Source organism: Mastomys coucha, unplaced genomic scaffold (genome assembly GCF_008632895.1).
Source record: "Mastomys coucha isolate ucsf_1 unplaced genomic scaffold, UCSF_Mcou_1 pScaffold20, whole genome shotgun sequence".
Taxonomy (NCBI): Eukaryota; Metazoa; Chordata; class Mammalia; order Rodentia; family Muridae; genus Mastomys; species Mastomys coucha.
Window position 1 is genome coordinate 135,446,991 of NW_022196903.1, and position 24,426 is coordinate 135,471,416.

The 24,426-nt window shown below is 39.2% G+C and overlaps 1 protein-coding gene across 1 annotated transcript in view; it reads left to right on the plus strand.

Annotated features, from left to right (window-relative positions):
- The window catches only part of Slco1c1 (solute carrier organic anion transporter family member 1C1), a 41,523-nt gene extending 17,153 nt beyond the window's left edge, over window positions 1-24,370 (plus strand). Inside the window, exons 5-12 of the mRNA XM_031383787.1 lie at window positions 1,227-1,360; window positions 3,196-3,342; window positions 5,243-5,341; window positions 6,866-7,114; window positions 7,979-8,143; window positions 14,499-14,694; window positions 19,263-19,428; window positions 23,237-24,370. Coding sequence (XP_031239647.1) covers window positions 1,227-1,360; window positions 3,196-3,342; window positions 5,243-5,341; window positions 6,866-7,114; window positions 7,979-8,143; window positions 14,499-14,694; window positions 19,263-19,428; window positions 23,237-23,425 — 1,345 coding nt within the window. The 3' untranslated portion in view covers window positions 23,426-24,370. The remainder of the gene's footprint in view (window positions 1-1,226; window positions 1,361-3,195; window positions 3,343-5,242; window positions 5,342-6,865; window positions 7,115-7,978; window positions 8,144-14,498; window positions 14,695-19,262; window positions 19,429-23,236) is intronic.
- The last annotated feature ends 56 nt before the right edge of the window (window positions 24,371-24,426 follow it).

Genomic DNA, 24,426 nt, shown 5'->3' on the forward strand with positions numbered 1-24,426 from the left:
GTGTGTGTGCGTGTGTGCATGCGTGTGTGTGTGTGTGTGTGTGTGTGTGTGTGTGTGTGTGTGTGTGTGTTCTGCCTAGGAAAAGTCAAGGCAATTGATGCTCCCAATTTGGCTGGCCAGTGAGCTCTAGTCTCCCACTGTCTTCCCACTGCTGGGGATACATATACTCACTGCTGCTCCTAGCATTTAACTGGATGCTGGGATCTGAACTCAGGACCTCAGGCTTGCACAGCAGATACATCATGGACTAAGGTCCTCTCTCTGGCCCCAGAACTTGGAGTTTTGAATGGGGTTCGTTGTGGCTGTGACCATTGCTTCAAAATCACCAGAGACAAGCTTGGAGTGAAACCAGCAGGGAGAGGTCACAGGATTTGATATGCTCAGTAAAGATTGTTCTAGGCAGAATTTGAATGCTATTCAGGACTAGAACACTAAATTTAATAGCACTTGGCCCTGGGGCTGTGTAAAGTACTGTCCTGCACACAAGGGGAGGTGACTTCAGCCTCCAGCAATGAAAACAGAAATGAAAAAAGTTTTCTACCATTATTTTGACCTGTTAACCTAGCCCTGTAGTACCAGCTATACCTGAAGCTGAAACAGGAGGATGACATAAGTTTGGTAGCCCACCATGAGGTCATGGCCAGCTCAAGACAACTTAGCAAGGCCATGTATCTAAGTAAAAAAGAAACTATGGAAAGTCAGTGTGTGTGTGTGTGTGTGTGTGTGTGTGTGTGTGTGTGTAATCATTTGCAGCCAAATTTATTACCTAGAGGGGAAAACCAGAATAAGAATTCCTTCTGGGAAAATGGCTCTAAAGCCACGATACGTATTGCAGATTCTCTAGAACCTGTCTGGGAGTGTCCTGTAAGTCATCTAATGTCTCAAGATGTTACAATTTTTTTTTCTAACTTGGAGACAGCTTTGGTGTTTAGCAAATGTAGGTAGATACCTCTTGTTTTAAGAGAATAGGCAATCATTACCTTTTATTTTAAAAAGCCTTAAAATGATTCTTGTTTTTATTTTCTGCTGTGGGTTCACGGGTGGCAGGAGAACTCACGGCCACCTGTGAAGCAAAGTGCTATTCAGTACTGGTTGGGTTGAGTGAGTCTGATTTGAAGGAAACTGCTAACCCCACATGATCCCTTCATTTTCGGGCAAACAAAGTAAACCTTTGTTTTTAGCATGCTGCTAGCCTGCCAGGATAAAAAGATGCTCTTTATATGCAGGTACAGCTATGAGAAATATGAGAGGTATTCTCTCTCCTCCAACATTACTCCCAGCATCTCTCCGTGCTACCTAGAGTCCAGCAGTCCGTCACCAAGCTCAATCCTGGGGAAGTCACAGAACAAAATAAATCATGGTAAGATGATTTTTAATGAATAGTTTTAGTTTTTATATATGCTTTAGCGTGCATATTAATTTGTTCATGAAAAGCATTAATATTTAAAATATTAAAGTTCCAAAAATTCCTACAAATGAACTAGGGCGATGAGTCAGTGGGGAAGGGTACTTACTTTGTAAGTATGAGGACCTGAGTTCAAAGGCCCGGCTTTGAAATCTAGGTGTGTCTGAACATATAGACCTAACACTGGGAGACAGAGCTAGGTGGATCCCTAAAATTCACTATCCAACAAGCCTAGCTGGAACTTTCTGTTCAATGAGGGATTTTTTTTTTTTTTTTGTCTTGAGGCAATGGAGCAAGAATACCCCCATTTATAGCACAGCACAGTTATAGCACATCGCCAGAGCTCACTGGTCAGCCAACCTGTGAACATCACCTTGTCTTTTCACAGGCAGAACACCATACACATATCTAAACAAATGCCTATAATTCCAGCACTCGACAGGCTGAGGCAGGAAGGCTGGGAATTCAAGGTTATCTTGTGCTAGCTAGTAAGCTGAATATCTGACAAGCCAGTCACCTAGAGAAACATATCAACATTGTCACCAGGAGAAAGGTATCAATGTGCTCTGGCATCTGAGTGCATACAGGGATAGGCGTGTAGACTTGTGGTTCACATGCCTGTACTGCATGGACTCACAAACAAGTAAAGAGGTCCAGAGGTATAAAGCAGTATGCTATGACATCAATAAGATATTCTGGTGATCAAATATTATGGAAAAGACTACTAAGTGCTTGATGCTGACTAGCAACATCTACCAGTGGTTCTGAGTAAGATGGGCCTTGGAATAAAAATAAAATGAATTTCACAAATAGAAACATCAATCTAGAGGATTAGAAAGAAAGAAATGTGATTTTTTTCCCCAGGGTTAAATTTAATTTTCTCTTTATCCTTTCCACACCTAGCTAAAAATAACTCCCATCTCCCAGTGTTGGCAAGAAGACTCTGGTTAAAAATTCCTGAGAAGCACTTAGCCCAGCATGCTCCTGGGAGAGGGCGCTTAGATGTGGGGATTACAGAAAGCTGCCAGCATCCTAAACTTTATCACAGTTCCTAAACTCTGGGAAGTGGTGTTTCATTTACATGACTAACATAACTACCATGCCTCCCGTAGTCAGATTAGAGCATGACATTTATTAATGGACCCTTCAATAGTCAGCTTTAAATAGATTCAACTCTAAAAGTATTGTCAAACCTTGTTGTGTTAAGATATGGACTGCTAAAGAATATAAGATGTATAATTTTATATGATTTATTCCCAGAATTCTAAACATAGTTGATCGCTACCAGATATAATTGTAGGCAATTACTGCCCACATAAATACTGTGATTTTAAGTAGAACTTGGGCAACAATGGCAGATACTTGGGTATGAAAAACACACACTTTTTATTAAAGTAGAGATGGATAGGCATTTGTTTGATCATGTCTTTTTTTTTTTTTTTTTTTTTTTTTTTTTTTTTTTTTTTTTTTTGTGGCTTGGATAGCAAGCTGAAAACCGCTGCCGTATAAAAAGACAAATATCTCTATGTAGGTACAAAATGAGAAGAAGAGAGAGAATAAGCTAAAAGCACAGCAAGAAGGAAGAATCTCTTAAGCCCTGGATATATCTGGGAGAGGGATCGAAGTCACAAATCAAAATGAATTCCAGACTCACCCAACCTTTATCAGATTAGCACTGTGGCAAATTCTGATTCTGCTTTCTAATCAAGTTATAAAATGGAGTGTAGAAATGTAGAATTAAGCATTTGTCTTCAATTAAAGTGAGCTAGCTTGCTTGCTTTTCTTTCAAGGATGCGAAGGGGATGCAGGTTCCTCCATGTGGGTCTATGTCTTCCTGGGGAACCTTCTCCGGGGACTAGGCGAGACACCTATCCAGCCCCTGGGCATCGCCTATCTGGACGACTTCGCCAGTGAAGACAGCGCTGCTTTCTACATTGGTAATGCCTACACCTCAGTCCACTTGGGAAGTGGGGTGCCTGGTCCGAGCCCTTTCCCAAATTCAGCATGGAAGGTTTGAGCACTCTGTCCCCAGGCTTCAGTTAACTTCAGACAGTCAGGGCGCTTTAATCAGGGTCTGCTGAGTGAAGGAAAGAACACAGAGCTAAATAGCTGTGACTTCAAGTGGCATGGGACCTTATAAAAGCACCCTCAGAGAATGCTTTTTATGGGGACGGTGTGGGTGGGTGGGTGGGTGCCTCTGTGTGTGTGTGTGTGTGCATGTGTGTGTGTTGTTTTTGCAGTCTTTGCAATCTATAAGCCCTAATTAACTGAAGGATCTTTTATTTCATTTTTTTTTTCCTGTCTGAGATAAGAAGGGGTTCTGGAACCTTGACAGCAGATATAAAAGATAGAAAAGAAATATGAAGAAAATATAAGCAAAGTGCAAGGATACCCCATCTCCGGGGACGGTTGAGCAGCAGTAGTCACTGATACCTACTATAAAGGGGTAGGGAATACATTGGAAACTCTTCCATACAAAATGGATAGTAGGAATGAACTATTAAGGTCCTATGCACTCAAACACTATTTAACTGGTGTCTCTAATGCCCTGGAAGTTAGCTAAAAGTTATAGCTGCAGGGATAACTCCAGTGTCTTCTGTATTTAATACATCAATTTTGATTCTTGCAATTCTGATCTTTTGGAGGTGTATGTAGCTTTTAGGGACAAAGGGTAAGAACGAAGGAAAGGTTACACCAAGGGCTACTGGCTAGGTACCACAGAAATCCCTGATATCCTGCACATGCTCAAACAGGCTTAAATTAGACACAGGCTTTGTCGCTCAGGAAAACTGGAGCTGGGGACTGGGAAGGACTTCCTCTGGAGGTTCTGGAGGTTCTCAGGGACTACACCCAATCTGATACTCGCCCCTGTCCTGTAAGAGGCCAGGGAACGGCTCTTCCTGCCTCCAGCTCACGTCATCTCCCAGGAATATCCTTGTTTGAGTTCTGCCGTGAAGAGAATGGCAGGTGTGAGACACTTAGCTGGGCAGAGCAGCCCTTTTGCTTACCAGTGACACTGTCCTCTGGATAAACTGTTCCTGCCATCTGTTCAGGCTGCCTCTGACCTGTGATGAGACTTCCAGATAAACTCAACTTGTTCCAAATCTACCTCCTTTGCTAGCTCCTTCCGGAGTCGGCCCGCTCTCCACAGAGCTTCCCCTCAAGCTCCGTGTGAGCGAGCGTGCTTTATTGCTGAGGTGGGAAAAGCCCGTTTTAATGTCAAACAGAACTTTATGCTTCACTGAGGATAAAACATGGTTGAAAGATTACAAACCCAGCACAGTTCTCCTCTGTTTGGTTTTCTCTTACATAGCCCTTAGCTCCGTCCTCCGTGCTAGGATGCCCAACATGTGCACGGCCTTACCTGTGGCAACTGAAGTTTGATTCATGTTTGGAAATTAGCTTTGTCACAATCTTGGCGTTATTTCTGTGAGCCGATTAATATGTTAAAAGAACTAGTTTTCTCCCTGAAAAGAGAACGATGTATTTACTGAGCCAGTGCAATTGATTTTTTTTTTTTTTTCGAGTAGCCCTGGCTGTCCTGGAACTCACTCTGTAGACCAGACTGGCTTCGAACTCAGAAATCCACCTGCCTCTGCCTCTCAAGTGCTGAGATTAAAGGTGTGCTCCTCCACTGCCTGGCTACAATTGAAAAATTTAACCAGGGAAATTCCCACAAAAGAAATTCTAAGTATATCAGGTACCATAGGCAACTCATCTATCTTTCCCGCTTAGCACTTTATCGGTTTATCAGAGCAGAGCCAAATGGCAGCTCTTCTTTTTCCTCTTATCCCCCTTCTGAATGTTTGATTTTGTCTCGGCTCGTTTTTCTTACAGGATGTGTGCAGACAGTGGCAATCATAGGGCCTATTTTTGGCTTCCTTTTGGGCTCATTATGTGCCAAACTGTACGTTGATATTGGCTTTGTGAATCTAGGTAAGTAGACTGTTTGTTTACATTTCTTTATTTACACTTTTCTCTTTGTTCATGCACATGCCGTGATGCATTTGGGAAGACGAGAGGACAACTGTAGAAATTAGTTCTCTCTTTTCACCTGTGGTCCTGGATGGAACCCAGGTGTCCAGGAGCCTTTCTTTATACATGGAGTCACATTACCGGCTGGATCCACTTTGTACTTGTTCATTAATTTCAACCACTATAATTTTTAATGGGACTTTGAAAAGTTTTACATTTTGTCTTTTTTTTTAATTTAAAAATGTATGCATATGAATATTTACATGTGCATGCATGTATGCACACTAGATGAGTGGTGTTGTTGGAAGAGGACAGGAAAGGGTGTCAGGTCCCTGAAACAGACAGTTATGAGCCTCCATGTGGGTGCTTGGTAATACAGCCACAGCTCTACAATTTTGCTTTTAATACAATGTCAAGATGCTACTCTTTCATTAAGTAAAAATAATCCATGGAATACACTTTGATACTGAAGATGCAAGCATTAATCGGTAGGAGGATAGACAGATTAGTGGTTAGAACAGGGTGATCTATGGTCTGTTTACTAAGGCAGACCCTCTTCTCCCACAGCTTCCAATTCAAATGCATCCAGCCCAGTTCAGACTCAAAACTGTGGCTCCTGGAGGCTCTTGCTGGTCTCAGATGCATCAACATTTATCAACTGATAAAGCAAACACAGGAGTGAAAGTCACTGGCGACCAAACTTCCCTTTCTCCTAGTCCCAGCCTCTCTCTCCTTTTCCCAACTAGGCAATTATCTTGGGGACTGACAGCCATATTTCTGTGAGGACAATCATAGACATTCAGGATGTGACTCAGATGCGATGCTTCTGAAGGAGCAGTGGGCTCTAGGGTGTTTCACTCACCTTACTCTCCCTTGAATTAAGTCTCAGCCCCAGAGAACACTGTAAAGCCATAGGCCTCTTACAGCCTTTAGTCACCTGACTTTTTAACCCATGATTCAAACAGGAAAACTGAAGTCCCCCATAAACACCTTTTCTAGAAATCAGGGGTGGGGGTGGGGGTGGATGCCAAGTGTGATTATTAGATGTTTTCGTGTGTGTGTGTGTGTGTGTGTGTGTGTGTGTGTGCATCTTTCCTTTGCTTGGGCAAGGAATATGTGTAAGAGTGCATGCACATGTTTTTGTATACAGGTAAAGGCCTGGAGTTGATGCTGGGGAATCATCCTAAATTTTTCTTCTCCCTTATTCATTGAGACAGAGTCTTTCATTCAAACTCAGAGATCATTGATATAGCTAGTGTAACTATCCAGCTTGCTCTGTGGCTCTCCTGTCCCTACCATGGGAGGCTGGAATAGAGGCTAGCACCCAGGCCCACCTGGCATTCACAAAGGTTATGGGTAATCTGATCTTCTGCCCTCCTGTAGGTTTTATGATGTGGCAGAACTGTTGCTAGACTTTGTTTTCTTTAGTAACTCATTTCAATACCCTAACCTTGAAGAACTCACTGACCAACCTCTGTTTTTCAGACCATGTAACCATCACCCCAAAGGATCCCCAGTGGGTCGGGGCCTGGTGGCTTGGTTACCTAATAGCCGGGTTCCTAAGTCTCCTCGCAGCTGTACCGTTCTGGTGCTTACCCAAAACTCTACCAAGGTCCCACAGTAGAGAGGACTCTGGCTCCTCATCTGAGAAATCCAAGTTCATCATAGATGACCCTGTTCACTACCAGATGGCACCTGGAGAAGAAAAAATAAAAATAATGGAAATGGCAAGAGGTAAGTCAGATTCTCTTTGATTACGGGCTACTGTGCATCTTCCTAGTGAGGCTAGAGGAGGTATATGAACCACAGCGCTTGTCTCCCCCCCCTGTCTGAAGGAAAGGTTAAGAAATCACATAGGAAGCAGAAATGTAGAGAGGAAGTCTTCTTTATTGAAAAGGTTATGCAGGTGAATGAGCGAATCCTTCCTAGCTTTCTTTTGATTGGATCAACCTTCTTGCTCACGATTGGTTTTCTCCACAGCAGTTGTTACAGCGTAAGCCTGGGTGGGCACAACATAAGAGACAATAACTTCTTGTCTGAGAGCCTTTCACATGAGAGCCATCTGTTTGAACAATATGTGTCTTGGCAAGGGTGAAGTGGGAGCCAGGCACAGGCCAGGCATTTTCTCAGGACTTCCCCTCAGAAAAGTCGGTGGCTGGGAAGTTGACCCCATAGCTTCCTTTTTAAACAGTCCTGTATTTATGTTTATAGGCAGTCTTCAACTGTTGAAGTTAATTGAGCATGTCATGGGGGTGGGGTTGTGGGGCTGAGAGAAGGAGGTATGTCCTTTTAACACCAAGATACAATCACAAAAAGAGATACCTGTTAGTTTCATTTGTAGAAAGAGACTCATACAGAGAGTTCAAGATATCCAGCCTAGAGCTACGAGCAGGAGAATGAGGAGAAAAATGCTGGTCTCTTGTCAAGGGCACATCAGCTGGTTGCTATGTCCCTGACTTACCTGTGGGTCCTCTATACTCTTTCTGTAAGAGTGTATGTGCCTAGATTCAAACCCAGGCAGACTGCAGCTCTGCAGGCTGCAGTATCTACCCACTGAGACCCTATTTTCAAGTACTCTATATTGTTTTTGTCTTACAGATTTTCTTCCATCACTGAAGACTCTTTTTAGAAATCCAGTATACATCTTATATTTGTGTGCAAGCACTGTTCAGTTCAATTCTCTATTTGGCATGGTCACATATAAACCAAAATACATTGAGCAGCAGTATGGGCAGTCCTCTTCCAAAGCCAACTTTGTCATTGGTATGTCCACCTGTCTGTCACGTGTTCCCTTAGAGACCAATTTGATGAATCTTGAACATTCTTAGTAACATTAGATTGCTCCAATTTTTAACCTAAAGTATTTTCAGGTATTTTAGATGAAGTAAAATGGTAAGTTTTTGTAAAAAACAAAATATCTAGTAGGATGAATATATACATGGTGAGTATGTACTACAACTTTGCAACAAGAATTATTTATAACTGTGACTGGATGGCTTTAAGACAATTTCCCACAGTTCTTAAGTAAGTAAAAAGAAGTGAATCTAGCCTAAATTCTTTTTAGATGATTGCTAATGTTGGGTACATGTGTTTTAAGCTTTATTGAAATCTTACATTGGCAAAATTGCATGCATGGTGTCTGGAATTGCATGCAACAGGTGTTTAGACAGCATGATGTGCTCACTCTAACAAAGCTTATGTTTGACTCAGATATGTAGTTTAAAGTAGTTGTGTTTATAGTCTATTTATGTAGCCAATAACAAGAACACCATTCAAGGACCAAAACAAAAGTAAAGTAGTAAAAGAAGAGAAAGCAATATTTAAATAGAGGACTATCACCTTGTATCAGAGACTTAAAACCTGGATTGGCTTCTTCTCTCTGTAAATGTGTCCTTTAAAGACATCATTTTGAGGTATTAAATGCATTCTGTTTTTTAGGACATATTACTTTAAGATATGAGACTATAAAATAATTTATTTCTTCATATAAAAATATAAAGGATTTATTTTATTGTTATTACTGTTCATGGGTATAAACGTTTCATAGGGGTGTGTGGATATGGGTGCGTGAGTGTATGGGTGGGATGTTTGTTTTGCATATGAGCACAGGTGCCTATGCAGGTCAGAAAAGGCTGTCAAATCTCCCTGAGGGCTGGAGATGTCTCAGTGGTTAAGAACACTAACTTCTCAACACCTACACGATAGATCACAAGTGGTGTAACTCTAGTTCCAGGGGATCTGACACCCTTACACAGAAACAAAATATGCAATATGCATATGAAATATGCAAACAAAATACCCACATGAAATAAAAATCAAAAAAAAAAAAAAAATCTCCTGGAGCTGAAGCTACAGATGCTTGTGGGCTACCCAATGTGTGTACTGAGAACCAAATATCGACTTGTAAGCCATTCTCCAGTCCCTCCTCATGCAATATTTTAAAAATTACTTTATGCATCTGTGTTTGAAAAGAGAAGAAAAGAAGCTGACTGTATCTCTCAGAAAATGCAATTTTCTGATAAATTCTGAATAATGGGCACTCAGAAGATGGCAAAGTGACTACCATGTATGGTTTATTCTCCAACATTCTAGAGTTACTAACATTGGATCACTGAACTTCTTACATTTTCAACATCGATTGAGTCAACATAATTCAATTGCATTATTTCTTGGGTGAGCAAAAGGAATATTTTAGAATTTTCTCGCATCACTCTATCCATGTCTATCTGTATACTGAGTTAAAGAAGACCCAGTAAGGAATGAAGTTTGAGATTCTCTTGTTCACTTTATATGTAGTTTTATGTGTTCAAACATAATTTATAATCAACAGTTTTGCCTGCAAATGTCCCCTGGGTGGTTGAACTGAATGAATTGTGTATATGTTCCTGCACATGTGTATGTGTGTATGTATGAAGTAGCCACCGTCTATACCTTCACATTACCTAAGAAGATTATTACCAGCACATACTTTCTCTAATGGCTAGAATAGTTGCAGACCAAACCTTCATAATCTAGTCTTGCCTATTCTTGAGCCGCTTGTAAGCTGAACAGTTGATGTTCACATTCATTCACAATTCTGAATATTCATGGTAGGTTCTTTTCATTACTATGATATATAGTCTGTGATATATTATTGCTGATTATTGCTAATAGCTTTTTGGATTGATTTATTTTGTGGGGATACTATAGATTTCTCAGCCAATAAAGGTCTATGGGTATATTCTTTGGGTAGTACATAGAGTGTAAACAGTAGATCCTAGGCAGTCTGTGATAGATACAGTAGGTATTGCTGAGCAACAACAGGCCTGAGGAGATTTGAACACCCACTGGAAGTGGGAGTGCATGCCAGTCTCCCCACATTTTTACCAGACCTTGATGCTGTCAGTCAACCTTTGTCATTGTGTCTTCTCAGAGTGGTGGCGTGCCATTCAGCTGTGTTATGTCATGTCTGTCTGCACATGTTCACTGTTCACTTCAGTTGTCTCCTCCACTAACTCTGTTCAAGTCATCTTGCCACATTATGTATTTATTTTGCTTATCAGTCTCTCATTGGTAATTTCTGGCTACTGCATATTTTTTGACATGAGTTCTTCAATGAATCTTGCAAGCATTTCTCATATACTTCACTTTGTGTTTTAACTTTTCCTTTTTATTAAACATAGATGATTTTCTCATACAATATAATTTGAATGTAGCTTCCTTCCCTCTACTCCCCCAACTCCCCCCTCACTGATTTGTCAATAAGGCCTTTTAATTTTGATAATGCTTATGATCAACTTTTTAAGGAAGCCCAAGTTTTAGTCTTTTTCTTTCTTGTGTCATTTTGATTCTGTTTGGAAAACTATATTAAGATCTCAAATCACTGAAATGCTTTTCTAATATTTCTAATGTTAAAATTTAATTCCTTCAGTTTTCACATATTGGAACAATCAATTTGTAATCAAGTTTTTATATAATATGAAAGACAAGGTTCAATCAGAATAAAGCAAACACCCCGAATCTCTTCCCACGAATTTGCATGAAAGCCCGTGTCTTTGAAGATGTGGGTGTTCTTTATTAGTCAAGCTCATACAATATTGCATCCAGGCACTTGATCTCTCCCATACTGAAATCATGAATGATGTTTTTTTTTTTTTTTAATTTTCAATGGAAATCTGTTTTTAATAAGGGACAATTAAGAACATTATTTAGAGGGAGATGTTCATAATAGAAATTAGAGCTGAAGAAATGGCTCAGTGGGGAGCGGCATCTGCACTTGCAGTAGGTATGGGACCAAAGGAAGGCCCCTAGGATATTTTCAAAACAAATAGAAATTGTACTAGTTCTTTGTGGGAGGCACAGAGGTTCTTGTGCACACATATAAGCAGAAGGAGTATGAGAGATACTAAACACACAGGGTTGTCTTCTCAAAGCAAAACGTGTGACTCGCTTCTTGCCCAGAAGCCTAGGAAGTGGTTAGTATCCTGGCAACCTTCTTGATATCTGTGGTTGAGATTACACCGGACCCTCGCCATATTCTTACCATGAGCTTACTTTTCTCAGTTAATCTATATAACCCATTGTTATGGAAAATGTCACGTATACTTTACAAAGATTTTTGACATAGTCACATCTTAAGCTTTGTTGTGAACATGGGATTATATTAATTGTCACTAGGAAAAATTTCACCAATTTGTGCTGTGCTTAAATATGCCTAAAATAAACTACTTGGGATCAGACATTTAAAATGTGAATGGACATCAGCCACTGAGTTGTGTTGAACTGAATGACCTTGTTCTTGCTTTGCTGGCTATGGTGTTCGCGGAAGCCTTCACTGTCCTTTGGGACTTTAATATATGCATGTAGTATGTTTGTAGGTTTCAGATCATAGACACCTGCATGCTTTCCTGTAACTTACTCTATACTCACTTTCCATCCCTCTTCCCACCAAACATATATATATATATATGATATGGCATTTCATATATATATGATATAGAAAAGATATAGAATGATATATATGACATAGAAAAATATATATGGATATAGATCAGTGGTGTGTATGTGTGTGCTTGTGTGTTTTTATATATACCCTCACTGAGTCCAATAACTGAATGTCTCTTGCCTAGCAGCCATCAACAATCAACAGCTCCTCTATTAGGGATAGGTCTCCTGAGTCTTTCATACTGGCCTTTTGGCTATTCTCTTACGCAGGCAGAGGTGGCAGCTTTGAGTTCATGAGTGCAGAGTCTTGTCATGACCAGAGGACTGATAATTGGGCAGTTCTCAACACTCTCAACACACAATGTCTTATGTATTTATTGTATGTGTGTGGATAAAAATGGGGGCTGTATTGTTTATTTTTCCTGTTATTTTTATAAAACAGCGTGTGGTCATAAGTAACTTAAAGAAGAGAGCACTTAGTTTGATTTATGGTCCCAGAGGCATGAGTCTATAGTAGCCAAGCAGAGACATGGCATGAAATGGCAAGTAGGGTAACAGGAACAGGAAGTTGAAAGCCCACAGCTTCAAGTATAAGCACAAAACACAGAGAGAGCTGAAACTGAAATAAAGCTTTAAACTCTCATAGCCTGCTCCCAGTGGAGAGAGTTCTTGTTGCACCCCACACATCCCTGCTTAGCTGGAGAGCACAGGTAGTGTCTCCTCTATTCCATTTTGTTAAATTTGAGGTCATGCCCTGTGAAGGTCAGCCAGTTTCTCTCATGACTCTACCCTGGAGCTATGTTCTTAGCCAGATTGGGCTGGTTTCTAATACATAAGTTTTAATATTAATACTTACAATCTATAGTCAAATAAAAAAGACTAAATGCCCTTTCGTCTATTGATAGCTGGTGGATACATTTTACAAACAGAAGGTGAAATAAGAGTAGGGAAGAAAGATGCCTCCTTCAGTTCTATGCAGATTTCTTAAAAGATCAAGTATATAAATTATAAAATGAAAGAAAGTATACAGAAGGAATGAGATCTTCACTCATTTGTATTTGTTTTTATGGTGTGTAGGAATTGAGCACAGACACTTGCACATGCCCACCAAGCATTCTACCAATGAGCAGCGCCCCCAATACCTATCTCCAATGTTATTTCTGGCATTTCACTAAACTGTTCAGCTTGTCCTTAAATGTCTTTATAGCTTCCTCAGGCCTCCTAATCTCCCTGTGTCTGCCTCTTGCATAATTGGATCTCAAGCTTTTATCACAGGTCTGCCTGGTATTCCTCTGATACAGAGAATATACATACCCTACATTATTTTCATCTTTGCCAATCTGATAGGAATGAATTGAATGTTTTTGTGTTAGATTTTGGGCCAAGAGCCAATCATGAATAGCATCATTCCACCACCTCAGCACCATTTCTGGTGCAACATGTCAAATCAAATACAGAAAATGACAATATGAGACCACAGGTGGGAAAATCCACACCTGGCCTTGAGTACTTGCACTCAATTCAGAATAAAGACATACTTAAGACATTGTATAAAGTTACCTACAGACTGTGTTATTGTGTTATGAATATGACCCATAAAAGTAAATTTATGTGAAGATGTGGGCCTCATCTCTGTGACATTGTGTTGTGTATGTATTCTCTAAAATTTTTCAAAATTCAAAACCACATTAGTCACAAGTATTTAAATAAGAAATACTCAGGTGATCATGGATAGTTGTTATAAGAGAGTGAGCAGCTTTAGGGACATTTAGAAGATTCCTTGCAGTTGTACAGCTGTTAAATGGCTGAGCTGATGTTACGAAAACTCAGGCACCTGGGTCTCTGAGTGTGTGCTCTCTGTCACCTGGTAGGACTACACCTTCTACATTTTTTAAATCATGTTTCCTTGATGACTAGTAAGGTTGCCTAACTCTGTGTCTAGGACTCCATCCCCAATTACCCTTAAAAGGTGTAACTAATAGAACCTAGGGACTTGACATGAGCTTCCCTACATTCGAATTAAGGCTTATTCATCACTACCCAAAATCATGAGGAAATTGCTCTCTAAACAGAGGATAATAATATGCCTGTCCTTAAGATTGTGATGAACACTAAATGTGATGAGTAGCATATCAAATGTTTCACTGAGCACCTGACACATGATGTGCATATGGTAACATGTACCACTGTAGCTGTAAGAAGACCAGCAAAGCAAGAGCCTAAGGAGCTGGGTCAACAAATTCATACTGTGTTTGAGTCAGAAAATGAAAAGTAAAATATAAAACAAACAAACAGACCCATTTGCTTCATTCTCTGTGAGTATCATTTTATGGACTGTATTGAGGAACATTAATCTCTACCCAACTGCCATGTGATTGAGAGTGGTTCTTGGCATCTACCAGAAAAGACATCACTTCATTGGCTCATTCAGCATTTGTAGAGTTGTCTTTGTGTTGTTCATTGTGTCATGGACAATGTGAGACTCTAAGACTACATTGTGCTATGGTCAACCAATGACCTTGATCCTCTTCACAAACCCTTGGTATATGTTGACCAAAAATAGCAACTGAATATTTTCATAAATTAAAAAACAACCCAGTTTGATACACCAAAAACATTAATGTGTTTTGGCAACCACTAAGGCCACATGTGTGATGCTCAGAGATCTCATGTTGTTTTTTTTTTTATTCTGCAGGGCTCATCAACATTCCTGCAGTGGCCCTTGGAATATTCTCTGGGGGAATAGTTATGAAAAAATTCAGGCTGGGTATTTGTGAAGCTACAAAACTCTACTTGGGATCATCTGTCTTTGGCTACCTCCTCTTCCTCTCTCTGTTTGCACTGGGATGTGAAAATTCCAGTGTGGCTGGACTGACTGTTTCCTATCAAGGGTATGTTCTTTCCTGACATTATTTGAGGATATAGAATGGTTTAATTCAATTGTCAATAGAGTTTTCCAATAAGGTTATGTTAATGTTTTAAGTCTCATAATTATAGGAAGGTATTTTTAAATGGAATAGCTGACATAACCTAAGACCCAGAATCTGTTATTGTACTCAAATTTGTTGTTTATTAAAAATTTGAATTTGATTGTCTTATAGAAATATAAAAATTGCTAAATCTACATCTTACATTAGAAAATTAACCTGACAAGAAAAACAATGTAATCATGGAAATACCAACCTTGAGCTCTTAGTAAATCAATGGTTAATGGACTGAACCAATTTGGCTATAACTTTCTTAATTAAAAAAAAAAAAAAACAAAAAACAAACAAAAAAAACCACCTCAGGTGGTGGTGCACGCCTTTAATCCCAGCACTTGGGAGGCAGAGGCAGGCAGACTTCTGAGTTACAGGACAGCCAGGGCTACACAGAGAAACCTTGTCTCTAGAAACCCTGTCTTGAAAAAAAACCCAAAACAAACAACAAAAAAACAAAAACCTATCTATTAAGATGACAGAAGACCTAAATAATGTCATATACATGAAAGTGATTAGTATTTGTCTAAAATAGCTGGAAGAAGTTTCCCCCTTTTCCTCTCTGGACTCCTAATTAACTGGATTGGTCTTTAGAACATTCTCCCTAGTCTCTGCTGGGTTAAAATCACCGCAAGGGTCAGGGGAAATGCTTTCATTTCACCCCAAGGGTCAGACGAAATGCTCTCATTTTACCGTAAGGGTCAGGAAAATGCTATCTCATTGCAGCTATCTTTAGTTGTTCTTCCTGTACTGTGTCCAGAGAACATGAATAATTTACATTTCCTGTTGTTGGTCTCATTTGTATGCTATCATGTATGTAGTCAGTGATTTTGATTATACCATTCCTAGTTTCTTTCGTAATGCAAACCTGGATCTTACAGGACACATTTCACAATTTCATTTAAGAGTTCTTCCTAGCTGGGCAGTGGTGGCACGTGCCTTTAATCCTAGCACTGGGGAGGCAAAGGCAGGCAGGATTTCTGAGTTCAAGGCCAGCCTGGTCTACAGAGTGAGTTCTAGGATAGCCAGGGCTACACAGAGAAACCCTGTCTCAAAAAACCAAAAAGAAAGAAAGAAAAAAAAAAGAGTTCCTCCTATTATTCCACCAGATGGAGCATCTACATCCTTTTAGCCATTTCTACACTGTTCATCTATGGATGTTATTGAACCTCTACCATGTGCCAGAGAGGTTCTAGATTAAATCTTCCAGACAGCTTGAAGACCGGCAGAGGGAGAGAGGTGGACTCTGCAGATCCTCTTGTAGTCATTACTTTCTTGTTTTCAATCCTTGTGACAAAGTGCCTGGTGAAAGCACCTTAAAAACGGAGGTGTTTATTTGAGCTTGCAGTTTTGTGGGAAACATACAGTCCAACATGGTGGGAACAGATTAGCAGCAGGTGATACCATGTCTATATGGATGCATGGGAATTGCTTTCTCACAAATCAACAGATAGGAGAGTATAGTGGGTCAGGAAGGAAGCCTGTGCTACAAACCTCCAGGCCTTCTGACCCAGTGACCTACAGACCCCACCTCACAAAGCTTCCACAGCTTTCCAAAAGACCTCCACCTAGTCGTAGAGCCAAGTATTCAAGTACATAAATTTATGGGAAACATTTTACATTTTCTGTATCTCTCCTCTATTCTATAGTTCCTCACCTGCCTCTGGTTCTCTATAGCTCCCCATTTCCTGTTCCTCTGCCTGCCTCTACATTCTAGCCTCCATTTTTCAACCAACATAGTTTCTTCTACTTTTAACTAAGCACACACTACAATTTCTTTCATCTAAAATGAAAACTTAGTGAATACAACCTTAAAAAAATTAGAAAAAACTATGACTACCAGGGTTGTGAAGTTAAAGAGCCTGTTGTGGTCAGCAATGAATATGAAAAATGTCAATGTAACTATTAATTGCTAGAAGATTCTGCAGAGAATAGAAGTTCTGTGTCATTTTTGACTGTACCTTTCATATTCATTATATAGACCAGCATTCTGGAATCATTTGTATTTTTCAATTTATAAAACATAATAATTTTCATTTTCTAATGCGTGTTCTTTATACTCCTATACAAGTTAGTTTTGCTAACTTCATTGAAGAGAAGTAAGTTTTTAAAAGTCTATTTGCTTCTCAGACTTGATGTCTATCAAAGGTGGATCTTGACCTTGAGCACAAGCATGACTCAGAGTTTACATCTTTCTACATCATGCTATTTCTAAGGCCAAAGGAAACACAGAGACAACAGCCATAAATTTGTGAGGTTCATATTATGAGTACTTCCATGAAAAGAGATGAAATATTTTAGAGAAGTAAAAAGTAATGTAGCCATTGAGTACTAGCTCTTCAGCAGTCAATCACCTTGAGAGACTGAAGCGCAACTACAATCATGCTGTCATTGTTTGGTGCATTCTGAACTCCTCTTTCAAAACTGCTTTCCACACTTTTACAACATCTGCTACAATGACAAAGATTTAGCCTTTGAGAATAACTGTGCCATTGAATATGGCAAAAGACAGGCAACAGCACTAGGGAACCTCTGCCCTCTCAGCAGCTCTCCAAAGACAGGTCCTGCTGAAGGGTAAACACCCAGATGTGTTTCCTGAAACTCTTTTTACAATTAAAATTTTAAGCCACAACCATACTGTCAAACAAATCTTCCATAGATGTGCTTACAATTAAAGTCTGCCTTAGACTGCAAAGTAAACATATCCTCAGTAATGCAAAATAATTGATTTTATGCAAAATGCTCCCCAGGAATTGCTTTGTTTTTAAAGGTTGTTTTGATTCTAGACACCAGAGGGGTTTTCTATTGACAAGTTTGAGATATGACAACTGGGGGAATATTTCTTCTACAGTTGACAGCATAATGCTGATATGAGAACAAGAACTTGGATGCAAGAGTCCTGGGAGGGGTTCACTCCCAAATTTGTCACTGACAAATGGTGTGAGTTCTAGCAAATTCCTTCCCTAACCTGGCTTTCTTGGTATGCAAGAAAGTATTCCACACTTTATTGGATGTCCGATCATCTGGGACCTTAGCCTCACAGGACCTCTAGGAGCCTGATGTTGGGCTTTCAAAAACATTAGTTATTACAGATGAAACCAATCATCTCAGCCAGTAGTCAATACTTCATGGAAAAAGAGATTAAATGCTCCCAGTGGGCATTCCTGAAAGCTAGTCAAATGCCCTTTTGTTCTGTTTGGGGTAATATCTGAGATGGCCCAATCCACAGCAGCCCAATTAGATGGACTGTTACCTAAATTAAGAAATTACTCTTATAATAATTTAGGAAACATTCACAAGAAGCAAGGGCACATAGCACCTCTGCTTTCTCTAAATACCACCTTTGGATGAATGTGGTAGGACATGATTTTAATATTAGGATTAGGGATGCTTAAGCAGGTGGTCTGAGAGTTCAAGCCTGACCCAGTCTACATAGCAAGATCATGATTCAGTTCCTATAGACTACCTTTCTTACTCTATGTGCTAAATTCTGTATTTGACACTGGCATCATAGGAGTAAATTGTACAAGCTGATCCGGCCTCTACCAAGTGTACATTTCAGTACATTGTTTGTTAATTTCAGTCTCCAAAATATCTGCATAAAACAAAATTCATCAAGGTGAGAGATTAAAAGAAAAAAATAAAATGAGGGAGGAAATGGAATTATGAAAGCTCTACGGGTATATCATTTAACATGGAGCCAAAATAACACTCCCATGGGTGAGTGCCCTGTGAAGAGACCAGAGGGGGAAAAAAAAGAAGACCAATACTTAGTAAATATTGTTTATTAAATGTTATAAACATTTCCATTCTCACAAAGCTAGCACTTCAGAGAGTTCCAAAAAGTATCCGTGGCTAAATGAGTTGGTGAGTCACCGAATCATGTGAAACTATGTGCACAAAGATGATGTAGGGTGAAGATGATCTCTGTACATGGGGAGAAGATGGAGACAAAAGACTCATGATGCATTGTTGGAAAGACATATGCACGTAGCTATGTGGTCACAATGGCTGTAAGAAAGGTGTTCACGTTTACCTGCTTTCACTTATTACTACAAGCAATACCCATCATACCGGCTGTCCACACAATTACAAAAGACAGCAGGTATAATGTCATAAATTGCCCTAGGATTATACTTTTATGTCTTGTAAACATGGACAAAGCCACCTCTGTCCAAATTTTCATTGAAGGAACCTAGAAGCAGGAGACTTTAATATGACTTTTACACTAAGCCATAGACTTGACTAGAATGGGTAAACCCATTATAATATCAAGGTACCATTTAAGAGAGTTACATTTAACAGTTGGCTCATTGTTAACCCTTAGGTGATGATGTCTTTAACACAATAATTGTATTTTCAAAAACCAAACTTGATTGCCAATATCATAGCATTTATATGACTCAAGAGCATTGATATATTTTAAACTAAGGTCTGCCTTGCTAAGAGGTAATATTTTATACTGTTACATTTCTTTTCAGAACCAAACCTGTCTCTTATCATGAACGAGCTCTCTTTTCAGATTGCAACTCAAGATGTAAATGTTCAGAGTCAAAATGGGAGCCCATGTGTGGGGACAATGGGATTACCTATGTGTCGGCTTGTCTTGCTGGCTGTCAATCCTCCAGCCGGAGTGGAAAGAACATTGTAAGAAATGCCTTTTAACATATCTGTTTGTGAAATGGCTACTAGGTAGTCCCATGTAGCTCCATTTGGGGCTCATGAGGTCACCCAGGTGGAAGATCTGGTACTGACCCTACTCTTTTTCTTGTATATAAATGTAAAGAATTTAAAACATTCTTGTGGATCTGCAGTTGAAAGAATTAGTCATGAAACAGGTACAGCAACTTTCATAATTGTCTAGTCTATAACTCCTATTTTATGGCAAAAAGGATTAGCCCAGAATAAGAAAGCCCCAAACACCACAACATATCATTTTTAAAGTCTGCTTTAGGATTGGTGTCTCCTGAGCTGAAGCTCAGGCCAGTAGAGATAGAAGCACAAATTTAGGAGTTTAAGAAGTCTGTATCAGGAGATAGGGATTCAGAAGCCCAGGACTGATCCCAGGGAAGTTGATGGTTTTAAGGCAGCTCTGCTTGATCCTGAGAAGTAGATGGTGTGGGCTGCAGGGCTTCTGTAGAGTAGAGGAGACAGAACTAACTCTAGTGAGGAACTTTGCTCAGTCTCTTCAGGTGTAATCACATGTGTACTTGAGATGAATGGCTTAAACTGTTAAGCATTTACTCCTCATAGTTACAAAAATGAAGTTCAATGTATTGCCCAGTCCCTGTGTTTATCCAGCCTCTGCCACTGTCCATTAAGTCCTATTTGTACTCCCTCCAAACATCGTGTGCCCTGCATGGGTCTTTCTTCACCACTTGTCTTGCCTCAGCACATGAGTCTATCTCAGCTGACATCACTATGACAATCAGCCTGAGTCTGAGGAAGCAACAAGAAGCCACAGCACACCACCAGAAGTTTTTTGGTGTGTTTCTCTTTATAGAATCCCAACAAATCAAGCTCAACTACACAATGGAAGGTGGATCAATATATGCATGCTATTAGTGAAGAAGAATCCTTTATCACATATCTTTTCACATGCTTGCTGTAGCAGAACATCCTTTAACTTGTGTCTGCTTCAGGAAAACACTTCTTCACATTTTTGCCCCAGCAAAACAACATCTAAAACTTTCTAAAGAACTGTTAAGTTTCCACTTCAAAAACCTTCAAGTGGTTTCCTTTTGTTGGACACTAATTCCTGAAGACTGTATCCTCATGACTTCCTAAGGGCTTCGCTTCTAAATATGATTGCACAGATGCTTGACACTTCAATGAGGGAGCTGAGAATGGGCATGCAGTGAATGACTGAAGCCATCTGTGAAGAACTTGACATTAGCCAACTCCCCCTCTAGCCACACCTTTGTACTTCAGGGTCAAACACTGTCTTCTGAAAAACTGAACACACATACACATATATGTATATATGTGTATATATATATATGTATATATACATGTATGTATATGTATGTATATACATACATACACACACAGACACACACACAGACACACACACACACACACACTTATATATGTGCTCTGTTGGCTAATTATGAATGCTTAACCAAACGTATTAAGGACATCACAGATGACAATGAGATGCAGGCACAAATAAAAATAAAACAAGATAGATTAGGACTGAGATTATTTTTACTAGAGCTGCCAGGAGCCTCCTGGCCTGGAGCAGGTTGAAATGAGAGGCAGAGTAGGACTTTGGTGTGGCTTTAAAGACTGAGGGTCTCTGGACATTCTAGCTCTTTAACTATGGTAAATGCTGATGATAATTTCTAAAAAGCCCTAGAAACTGTCGTGCTAATTCTGAGGGTTAAAAGCCTGCTGGCTTAGATGGTTAACACCTGTAGCCTAACAGCAGGAGATTAAGTAGTATAGCCTTTGTTCTATCTCCACAGGAATTACCAGGCTCTAACTTTCAGCCTGCTAGTTGAAATCTCAGGATAAAAAAGGGACACTTTGAAAAATGCATTTAGCATTTATTTTTAAGTTGTAAAAAGTTTCCTATGAAAGATCTCTAAGGAAAAGGGGAAAAGTGGAGTGATCATGATGCTCCTAAGCAGGACAAGGGACGCTTTCGAGCCTCTTTGCCTTTAGCACTTAAACATCTTTCAGAATACATGATCACATGGTAAAAGGTTCATCACAAGTTTACACATAAATTCAAATCATAAATTGAATAAGAAGTTTACAACAGAGTATGCTCACATGCATGCCTATTAGGAGTAATTATCTGGCTAAACATTCATCATCTGTCCCAGCTCTACAGGTTTGTGGAGAGTTAAAAACCATAACTAAATTATTAGCGAAGTTTGTGTAGATAAACCCCATCAATATTTTCTCTTCTGTTCCAGTACCTACAATAAATCTTGGTTTTCTTTATATGACCATTAGCTAATGGTTTTTCAAGTTTTTGGAATGTGCTCTGAGTAGTAGAAGCAATTAACTGGTGACACTTGGAGACTGTCAGGCTTCTCACTGCAGTTTCGACTTTCAGAAAGGACCTATTAGGAGACCCACTATAAAAGACCTTAGTAAATACTGACATAATTTTAGGAATTCTTATAGGTTCATCATTATGGATTAAGAAGTCATCAGTTTGTTTGTGTAGCATCACTAGAAGATAGTACATCTTTGTAATTCTACAGAGATCTGCTCGAAAGGGTGTGCTAATACATAGTGAGTGTTATATATGTTCAATAGTAATAGGAAAGGCATATTAATCTTCCCTAATATGATTTTCTCCTGGGCTTGCCTATGGCAGCAAATCTGTCTTGGATTATTTATAAATCCAAAGCAGACTCATCTCAGGAAGATCACCTGTTAGTTATTAGTTTGTTGGCTCCTGACATAATACACACACACGCACACACACGCACATGCACGTACATTTTAAATACTGAAAATAAAAAGTCAATTTTATGATCTGGGTGCACACTAGTGACAAGGTAGGGTGATTCTACTTTCATAGAGGTTGTATTCTGGTAGAAGGATGAATCTTAAAGGTGAATAGCCCTCTATACAGTAACAGGAACTGAGTTAGGATGAAAGGACAGAGGTATGAATGTGGTTTACAAGGGGAAGTCATGAATATATTCTCCAATGAAGTCTCAGAGAAGACAGGGGAATGCCAATTAGGCAAGAAGAAAACTCCCTGGGTTGGGAGCAGCAAGTCTATGAGTCATGAGTGAACTTGCTGTGTTCAGTGATGTGTTTTCTAGGACAAAACAGACCTGCAAAATTGCCATTGTGGGAGCCATTTATGTAACCAAAGCAGAGCAAGAGGGAAGATTGACTAATGAGCTCAGAGTGTTATCTGGGAGTGACAGTTAGAGAATGAATGGGATAGAGAATGGATGACTCATAACAGTGATTTGGATCCTTTCAAGTATGCAATGAACACTAATGGCAGAGCTGAGAACAGTGAGATTCTGACCACCAGTTTTGAACATGCACTTGCTGGTAGGTTGAGCACAAAATGACCATTGCACAACAAAAGCACAAAATAGTGGAGAGGGAGGGGAGTCCAGAGCATGGGGGAATGGAAGGTGGGAGGGGTGAATAAAGCCAAATCACACAAAGGAAATTGTAACTAAGGAACCCTGCTCTACATACCAAAGAAAGAATAAAAGTGAGAGTGAAGGAAGCAAGATTTATGTGAATATCTTAGAATTTACTGAGAAATTTTCTGTAGGATTGGTCTCTATTTGAACAATGAAATATTCTAATAGACTTTATCTTAATATATGTCAATCTATCAAAAAGTATTTCCCCATTGGACATGTAATATATGTATATTATGCTAAAAGTATTTTAAAGGAAATATGTAACTTCTGTTTTAATTAAGTATACCTCAGTAATTGGGCCTTTCTCTCTTGTGTTACAGATATTTTCGAACTGCACTTGTGTGGGATTTGCAGCCCCCAAGTCAGGAAACTGGTCAGGCATGATGGGCAGGTGTCAGAAAGATAATGGATGTTCCCAAATGTTTTTATATTTCCTTGTGATTTCAGTCATCACATCATATACATTATCTTTAGGTGGCATACCTGGATATATATTACTCTTGAGGTGAGTGCCAAGTCTTCTCATTCCAACCTTAGTATCATATACATATGTGAGTATACATATATTATATATACATATGATCTGTCTATCTATCTATCTATCTATCTATCTATCTATCTATCTGTCTGTCTGTCTGTCTATCTATCTATCTATCTATCTATCTATCTATCTATCTAATCTTCTCTGTGGAGCCATGGTTCTTGATAGCTTTTTCAAATAATTGACCCAGCTCTTGGTTGCATTTTATGTTTCTACATAAAAATGTAGCTGAGTAGAGTTTTCTTAATTCAGTATGTTTGATCTAGATCTAAGTTTAAAACATATCATTGAGGTTTTTCAGTATATATCATGTCCAGTCTTCTGATGTTGGTGACAGTATTAACTAACACAGATAAAATGTACCTTCGATTAAATATGCTTCCATCAAATGTATGCAATAAACATTTGTGAGATACCTTAAAGATATGCTAATAACACAGTGTTTTGAATTGATCATTTTGATCTATAGGCTATTATTTCTGCATATTCCTGCTGAGGCTGGAATTTGCTATGATATTTTAAAATCAGATGAGGATTCTGACCTATAAATATCATGTGAATGACTTAAAACAATTCTATATATTGGACCATGAAATATGTACTCCTTTGCATATTTTAATTGGGATATAAGTTTTAAAGTTAATTAAAATAGGAATTAAGCACTGATTCCTGCTTTAAATCATATATGTTTAAAAATAAGAGAATTTTAAACTTTGCATCACTTTTTTAAATAAAAATATGAATCTTAAAGAATAGTGATTAGATAAGCATCATGACCAGATAAAGGTTATATTAAAAGAATGTGTTATATGAGTACACGTGTATAGTGAATATCTATATGGTATGCACACATGAGGCTCTAGATTGATGTTGGCAGTCTCCTCAAATGTTCATCCAGGGCCCCTCCACCCATTCACTGAGGCAGTATCTCCCAGTTAGAACACCACGGTTAGTCTTAGTGCCATCTTC